General features: G+C 41.6%; 1 protein-coding gene across 1 annotated transcript in view; it reads left to right on the top strand.

Annotated features, from left to right (window-relative positions):
• The first annotated feature begins 2,178 nt into the window (after window positions 1–2,178).
• The window catches only part of LOC130096002 (arrestin domain-containing protein 3-like), a 32,767-nt gene continuing 25,583 nt past the window's right edge, over window positions 2,179–9,362 (top strand). Inside the window, exons 1-5 of the mRNA XM_056262614.1 lie at window positions 2,179–2,190; window positions 2,244–2,511; window positions 3,011–3,049; window positions 3,391–3,451; window positions 3,872–4,019. Of these exons, the coding sequence (XP_056118589.1) occupies window positions 2,179–2,190; window positions 2,244–2,511; window positions 3,011–3,049; window positions 3,391–3,451; window positions 3,872–4,019 (528 nt within the window). The remainder of the gene's footprint in view (window positions 2,191–2,243; window positions 2,512–3,010; window positions 3,050–3,390; window positions 3,452–3,871; window positions 4,020–9,362) is intronic.

Genomic DNA, 9,362 nt, shown 5'->3' with positions numbered 1-9,362 from the left:
CGGTGTCTGCATTGCCAGGACTGCTTTTGTCTTTTCTGGGTCAATTCGTAATCCTTCCGCTGACAATATGTGCCCATGAAAGTGCACCGCTTTGAGTTTGAATTGTACCTTTTTTTCACTCAGCCGGAGTTTCACAGCTCTGCATCGCTCCATCAGAGCGCCGAGATTTCTGTCGTGATCTAACTCGGCCTCTGCGTCCGAGTCACCGCAGCCAACAACCAGTATGTCATCCGCTATGGGCTCTATGCCTCGGAGTCCCATCAACAGCTCGTGTTGCTTACGCTGATAGATTTCTGGTGCTATGGAGACGCCGAAAGGCAGTTTACGCCATCTCATCCGCCAGCATGATGTCCAGAAAGTTGTCATTAAGCTGCTTTCATTATCCAGCTTGCAGTGTAGGAAGGCATCGCGAACGTCTACCAGCGTGAACAGACGTGCTTTGGGTAATTTATACAGAACGTCTTCCAGCGTTGGCATGTGATAGTGCGATCTTTGCAGTGCTTGATTAAGGTGTTTTGGGTCTATACATATTCTTACTTTGTCTGGCTTGGCTATGACTACCATGTTGCTGATCCATGGTGTGGGTTCCGTGACACTTGTGATGTGACCGTCTCTCATGTATTTATCCAGCTGTTCTTTTACTCTGGCTTTCAAGGCCACTGGCACGTTCCGTGGCGCGCATTGCACAGGCGACACGCTGCTGTCGAGCACAAAGCGGACCTCTCCTGGGACTGAATCGACTGGGTCATTAAACACGTCCTTGAAATTGTCAATTAACTGCTGCTTTGTGAAAGGCATGTCGGAGTAAGCAATCAGTCTGTGAAGCTCTTCTGGGATGGTAAATTTCATGAGCCCTAGCCGCTCACATGTGTCACCTGATAGTAATGGTTCTTGATCGGCTTCGACCACTTCAAAGACTAGCTTGTGTTTGGTGCTCTTTATTGTGCATTCTGTATGAAATCGGCCTAAAGACAGCATTGTGGCACCAGAATACAATTTCAGTCTTGTTGTGCTTGGCTGCAAAGGGCTCTCTGAATCCAGTTTTTCTTTGGTTATACGGCTCATAACGTTACAAGTTGCTCCCGTGTCTAGCTGACAGGCCTGCTTTCTTTTATTAAATGTCAGGTTAACGAACCATCTTGGACCGGGGCACTTTACTGTGTCAATGCATTCCTCAGCAGCAAAAAGTCGACCCTCGCTGTAGGGCCCTTGCGCATCCTGCTCATCATCCATCATTACATTCACTCTGCCGGACCTGTCGGCAATCTGACGCGCTCTACACACTTTTGCGAAATGATTCAATACACCACATGATCGACAAGTCTTTCCATATGCGGGGCACTGATCTCTGCCTTTCTTGTGACCACCCCCACAATATTTGCACTTCACAGTTCTGGGCGTTCGCTCATTATTCATTTCCCCATCCCTGCGTTTCAGCCTTTGTGCTTGTGCAATATTCACAGCGTCACTGACTGTGTTGTCAATAACTTTAACTCGTTGTTCCGTCGCTTCTGCCAGTCGGCATATTTCGACAGACTGTGACAAAGTCAGCTGACGTTCACGCAACATGCGCCGCCTCGTGTTCTCATTGGCAATGCCCAGGACAAGTCTATCGCGAATCATTTCATCTTTGAGCTCCCTGTATTCACAGGTCGATGCTCGTTCCCGCAGCCTCGTGAGAAAGTTGTCTATAGGCTCGTCCACCTCCTGCTTGCAACAACCGAACATATATCTTTCGTAGATCACATTTTTCGCAGGCTTGAAATAATCTCCCAATGCATCAAGTATGAATTTCGGATCCTTCGTTTGTTCCTCGCTCAACACAATATTATGACTGTAGATATGCCGACATTCATTACCCATTAATCGCCGCAGCGCTGCCGCTCTCACCTCATTGGGCTTCTCACTAAGCCCGGTAGCTAGCTCGTAGTCCTCGAATTCCGCTCTGAAATTGTCCCAATTTTTAGAAATGTCTCCTGACATCCGCATGCCCTCCGGGGCAGGAATGCTGTTCAAAGCCATGTTCAGGATCTAGTGTTCACTTCTGACACCATGTTTGTGTGCTATGCAATGAACAATCCAGAGCTGATTCAATGTGCGTCTTTATTCTTCCATACTCCATTAACAACTGCCCGCGAACCGGGGCCAACCAACGTCACAACAGGATGCAAACCATATATGGCATTTACCGTAACACCGGCTGTGTAGCTGTCTTTGAATGTAGTGTAGGCCTACGTTCATAGAAACAAAAAATGTCAGGATCCATCAAAGTGCGTCTTCATTGCAACAAGATTAATGAAAGCAATACTTTTACTAGTGGGGACATTGTGGAGGGGAAAGTTGTTTTGGAAGTGACAAAAGAAATAAACGTGGACAGTTTTTTTGTGAAGCTCACGGGAGATGCGAACGTACACTGGACTGAACAAACAAGTTTTGACGAAACAACCTACCGTGACCATGACAGATACTTCAAACTAAAGCAATACTTCATTCAAGAGAGCTCAAAGAAAGGTGAACTTGCACAATATAAAAGAATTATGCATAAATAATGATGACTATAAATGTATAGGCTATGTAGGCTACCTGTCAAAAGTTTGGAAACATTGCAATTTTAAATATTTTTGAAAGAAGTCTCTTATGCTTACCAAGGCTGCATTTATTTCTTCAAAAGTACAGTAAAAACAGTAATATTGTGAAATATTATTACTTTTTTTCTATTTTAATACATTTAAAAATGTAATTTATTCGTGTGATAAAGCTGAATTTCCAGCATCATTACTCCAGGGTTCAGTGTCACATGATCATTCTGAAATCATTCTTATATGCTGATTTGCTGCTCAAGAAACATTGTAATTATCAATGTTATTATGAAATATTATTTATTTATGTGTACATTCATAAACAGGAAATAATAAATCCTCATAGTGAACTTACAAGGCAAAGTAGGGACCGATGCTTGAATAAAGAGCATTAAATAATAAAGACTACAAGTATGTCTTGCTGTCTACAGGACAAGAAAGGGATGCCACACTTGTAAGTGGAGAAACTTGTAAGTAACAGATTTTTTATACAGATTTCAACAATTTCTGCTATTTAATAAGTTACGTTTATTTATTTATTGAAATGTAATTACAGGAAATATGTAGTATCCCCATCAGGAGTTATTAAACAATGAAGCATCCATCTTGTTTACTCATTCACTTTTGTTCTCACACACATTATATCAGAACACAACAGTTCACGCTTCCTTGTCAAAATAGTAGTCCACAACACAATTATTTTCATGAACACAACAACATACAAAAAAATGTAGACAGTAGACTAAAAAGCTTGTTGAAAAAGTCACAATATCACAACTCTCTTACTCATATTACGCCTTATGTTTCATAGATGGACCAGTGATTAGAGCAGGAAGTCATGTTTTTCCATTCAGACTTCAGCTGCCTCAACAGTGAGTGATACAATACAATCTTCAAATATGTGCACAGTGAAATAATAACAATATTCGGCAGGTGTGATTCACTGCCCATTAACACAATGTACAGAATACATTCCCTAGTAAAAGCAAAACTGACCCCCAAATCATCATCCATAGTCATATTGACGGCATAGTAATAGACAATATCAGCTTTAATAAAATCCTATTATTTGCTTATTATTCTAGAATGTTTGATTTAATGTGCTAATAGTAAACTATGAACAGATATACAACTGTTATTATGATTGAATTAAAAACCTATTATCATGCAAGTGACAATGGTTTTATTTACTTGGTAATGCATAGTATTGCATACATTACCATATTATGCACTATATAATATAGTCAGTTATTTGTGAGAAACTAAAGATTTTTATTTTACCTTAATTTCAGAAATATGCCTGCTTCTTTTAAAGGATATTATGGTTGGGTTAGGTATGTCTTGATGGGAAAGCTGAATAGGTCTTGGAAGCCAACATCTACTACATGTGGGGAGTTAACATTTTTGCCCAGGAATGATGGGACCAGGGATCATTTACTGGTATGAATTATAATACCATGTTTGACTCTTTGGCGCTCATCCATTGATAAATAGAGAGATTATGTAACTGCTTATACTGTTATCAAAACTCAAGTAATGTGATTTAAATGATTTGCTTTTAGAGGAAATGTAATTCTAGTTCCCTTTCAAGGGAACTTGCGCTCCATCGATTGACGGCTGTGGGAACGCTCTGCGTTATTACGTCTTGAAGCACATGTGAAATCAGTCCAATGGTGTGGCGGAACGTCAGAGGCGGGTGACATCACGTACCAGGAAACTATAAAGCCTGCCCAAACCAAGCAGCGCTAGCTTCTGTGTCGTCATTAAGTGCTGTCTGTGAAACCGTTTATCTTATTTGGTGTTGTCTGTCAAAAAAAAAGTACAATATGGTGAGCAAGCAGCATTTTAGAGTGCAACCTTTGTGTTGTTTGTTTGGGTGAGGAGCATGCACGGTCAGCGCTCGAGGGCACTGTGAGGTGATTCCTATGCGAACACTCCGATCCCGCCTAGCACTCTTTGACGAGGACGCTCAGGCTCGCAGTCAAGGGGTTCACAAATGGATCTATCAGAGGGGGATAGAGACAGACCCAGCCTTATCTCTGCCCTCACCTGATAGATCTAGTGCCTTTTCTCAGGGTTTGGAAGCACGTGCTGCGGTTTCTTCCGCCCTAGTTGAGGCACAGACACTGCAGCTATCTAGTTCTACCAGAAAGACTCGGGAGAATAAATACTGTAACAATTATACATTTATTAACAACACAGCAAGCAATATTATGATATAAAGTTCTTTGGCGTAGGCCCCGTCCGTAGCTCGCAATCCGAGGGTCCGGACTCTGCATTTCCTGCCTGAAGACGAAGGCAGGGGCACAGCCGACCCCCTGTGAGGTATGGGAAGGGACCATCCTGGTGGCGGTGGGGAGGATGAAGGGGAAAGAACCATCTTGGTGGTGATGGGTACTATCTAACTGTCCGTCAGAAATCTGCTGTATATACAACAATGCTTTGTCTCAAATACTTGAGAGGCATGCTCCTGTTAAAACTAGACTGGTTCCATCTACTCGTGCCTCGCCCTGGTTCACTCCTGAACTACGAACGATAAAAACTGAGGGTCGCCGCCTAGAAAGACTATACAGGAAAACTGGACTTATCGTGCACTCTTTGGCTTTCAAAGAACACTTGCTTAAGTACCGTACAGCCCTTAACGATGCAAGATCCTCTTATTTCACCTCTACCATTAGAAATTCCAAATGCAGGCCCAGATCACTATTTGCAATGATTAACAAACTCACAAATCCACCACAACATGTTATTTCGTCCTCTGTGGGGCTTGTAAATAGCTTTTCTCAATTCTTCTCTGATTAATTGAAGTCAATCACTGCATCCATTACCAAAAACACTCCTCATAGAAGTGATTCAAATGTTCATTTAAGGTTAGCTGGTTCCGCTCACTTAACAAACTCTCTTTCTGCTTTCACTCTAACTACTCCTGCTGCCATAAGTGATCTAATTGTGAAATCAAATTCCACATCCTGCCGGCTTGATCCTACACCTACTGTTTTGCTTAAGTTGTGTGTGCCTGAGGTTGCTCCCTTCTTAACACATATGATAAACTGTAGTTTGGCGTCTGGTGTTGTTCCAGCCGAATTAAAAATGGCTGCGGTGACCCCGATTCTTAAACCAGGCCTAGACCCCCTAAATATGGACAACTACAGACCAATATCCAATTTAACATTCTTGAGCAAAGTCCTTGAAAGGGTTGTTGCTTTACATTTGCGATCACATTTGGATGCTAATGATCTTTTTGAACCTTTTCAGTCTGGATTTCGCCCATCACATAGCACTGAAACTGCCCTTCTTCGGGTGGTTAACGACATTCTTTTGTCCATGGATTCAGGGCTGATAAACATTTTGATGCTCCTTGATTTAAGCGCTGCTTTTGATACAGTTTGCCATGAAATATTGATCTCTAGGCTTTCTAATATTGGCATCACTGGCAATGCTCTTTCCTGGCTCATTTCCTACATCAGTGACAGAAAGTATTATATCACTATACAAGGGGTTAGATCTGCCACTGCCTCACTTACACAGGGTGTTCCTCAAGGTTCGATTCTTGACCGACTATTGTTCATCATCTACATATATCCACTCGGTGACTTCATACGCAGGCATGGACTTAAATTCCATTGCTATGCTGATGATATTAAAATTTATCTTACCGCCATCTCTGCCTGACTCACTCACTGCATGTATCAGGGACATCAAGCATTGGATGTCACTGAATTTCCTCAAATTAAATAAGAAAACCGAGATATTAGTGATTGGCTCTATTGCCTCAGTCGAAAGGATGGGCCAGTCCTTTGATATTGATGGAATTCATGTTAAGCCTTCGCCATCGATGCGTAACCTTGGTGTCTTATTCGATCAAACTCTATCTTTTGGCTCTCATATTTATTCTCTTGTTAAAAACTCTTTTTTCCATCTTCGCAATATTGCTCATTTACGATCTTCTCTCTCTTTAGCTGATGCTGAAACCTTAATTCATGCATTAATCACATCACGCCTGGACTATTGCAATGCCTTATTTCTTGGTCTTCCCAAAAAACGTATTGCAAGATTACAGTATGTTCAAAACTCTGCAGCAAGAGTTCTCACCTCTACTAGGCGTTCTGCTCACATTACTCCTCTGCTTTATGAACTTCACTGGCTACCCGTGGCATCACGTATCCACTTTAAGGTTTTGCTTCTAACGTTCAAAGCATTAAATGGTCTTGCTCCACAATATCTGTCTGACCTACTCCACCCTTACACCCTACACGGTCTCTCAGATCAGCTGAACTTGGTTTACTGTCCATCCCTCGTTTCCGGTTGTCTACTGTAGGTGGAAGGTCATTCAGTATTAATGCTCCTCAATTATGGAATTCGCTACCTCTTACACTACGTAATACCTCATCTGTGGCTACATTCAAGACCCAGTTAAAACATATTTAACATGCATTTTGGATAATGTGATTATATGTATCCTATGTGACTGTAATATTTCTGTGGGTGTCTAAATGTATTGTAATGTACAATGTAAAGCGACCTTGAGCTTTGGAAAGGCGCTATATAAATAAAACTTCTTCTTATTCTTCTTCTTCTTAACTTGTGTAAAGACTCATGGGCGGATCTAATCCGTGGGGAATTTGCATATCATAATTAATAATTGGTAATTAATAATTATTCATGCATGTTTGGATTAGATCAGTCTTACATGTTAATAAATCTCCCGATAAGGGAGGATCTGTCATTTTACCTGCATGCATGCATGTGAATCCTTGAAATTAACCACAAGTTGATTGCAATTAATTACACGGACCACGTTTCACAAAACAGGTAAAATGAATTATCTCAATTGTCAGGATAATATTTGTGGGGATCCACCATATCATCTTACTTTATAGGATTTCAGGAAACGCAATTCTCTGGCCAGAAGAATTGGGTTTCCCGCCCTATAAACACAACACATACTCTTTAAGGTATTTTTAATTTTAGTAAGCTTGTAGCATAAGATCTTTGGCACTTAAGGGACTTGAAACTGAGCAAAGAGACAGTACATCAATCAAATGAATATATAATTAATTTAATAGAGGCATGACTACTTATGTATTTACTACGGTTACACGGGATATATGTATTTACAAACACATAGACATCAATGAACAATACAATAAGACATCAATGAACGAGAAATGCGTAAAGTTTGGACAATGGATAACTTACACGCGTGAGCGAGTAAGAGAGAGAGAAAAGGGGAGGGGGAGAGAGAGAGAACAGTGGCAGGATTCCTCCTAAGACATTCACCTCTCCGATTACAACACGAAACATCATCTTAAAGCTTCTTAGAAGCTCTATAAAGAGATTATACTTGCACAAGTTATGTTATGGTCTCTCTCTGTGTCGAGGCATTCCTGTACGGCCCTGTCTGGCCGCGTCAGCTGAGTCCTTTGTGTGTGAGGAAGCGTCACGTGGGCTGCTTGGCGCGCGTGTTGAACGGAGGTTCACAGTCTTTGGGGTAACATTACCAAAGGGAAATAGTTCGGCTAAGTTCGTTTCACTTCGTGGAAGTGAACTGAGTCAACTACGGAAAACAAAACTTTGACTAACAAAAAAGAAATAAAGATCTCTACGGGGAAATCACGCGGAGTTAACGTTACATCTTTGCATGGCTGGTGAAGAAGCGCGTGCGTCGCTCGGTCCGGCGCGTCACGCGGTCCCGTGCGCGTGTTTCTCCTTCAAAGTGAGCGCACGCTCGTTTAAAGGTCCCTTGTAGATGGACTTGCTGGATAGATATGTCACGGGGTTTTCTTTTCAGTCGATTGGAATTAAACACAGAGACTTTTCTAAACTGAAAAACACAAACTAAACTAGAAACAAATAAAAGAAAGGCGAAGAGCTCGCCCGGAGGCGAGACGTTACATTATGACACGAGGACAAGGGAGGAAGAGAGCGAGCGGAGGGGGGAAGCGTCATTTATCACTTTTGGAGAAATCCAGCCTCTTCCTGTCGGCATGGCCAATTAGAGGGTTGGAATTCACAGGCGGGACTTTGGGTTTTATGGCTCTTTGTCTCAGAGAGAGACATTTGAAACCCTAATTTCGTCGGGTGTTTAAGAGCAGAATCTTCACAATTATTATAGTCCTATGTGTCACAAAGTTTTAGCAAGATGTGATATAAATGGCTAAATGGGAAACGAAGATTGGAGCTCAGAGAATCCAAACTTGCCTCACATGGAGTTGGTTACTCACAGTTTGCAAAGTTTGAAACCTTATCCCATTAGAGTTTCCCAACAACATAGATCAAACACATAAGAAAGGCAATTCATGAAATAGGGAACTTAGATACATTGTTCATGCAATTCTCAAGTGGATATATAATAATATATATATATGAATACAGGATTCATTTCTCCTCCTTGGTTAAAATTCAGAGAGAGCCACAGTTCTGTGAACATTCAATGTGACATGGGCAAATGGACACACATAAAAACACATCGAATATATCTGGTTAAATGTCTTTTTAAAAAGAGAAGTTTCCTTCTCTTGAACATCAAATTCCAAGTCAGTCATAAAAGTGTCTCGTAACTGGAAACCACGCTCTGTCCTGAGCAGGCTTCACTTGTGGGGGATGTGTGTGTGTGTGTGTGTGTGTGTGTGTGTGTGTGTGTGTGTGTGTGTGTGTGTGTGTGTGTGTGTGTGTGTGTGTGTGTGTACATTTACATTCCAGGCTTTTTGGGTCTTTAGCAGGATGTATTTAGTCCTTTCAGATTCACCCTCGCCCAGTCCTTACAGTCCCCCTTTTTGTCTG

This window comes from Rhinichthys klamathensis, unplaced genomic scaffold, assembly GCF_029890125.1.
Source record: "Rhinichthys klamathensis goyatoka isolate OS25496 unplaced genomic scaffold, OSU_Roscu_1.1 h1tg000195l_1, whole genome shotgun sequence".
Lineage (NCBI taxonomy): Eukaryota > Metazoa > Chordata > Actinopteri > Cypriniformes > Leuciscidae > Rhinichthys > Rhinichthys klamathensis.
This window is presented reverse-complemented; position numbering and strand designations above follow the sequence as displayed.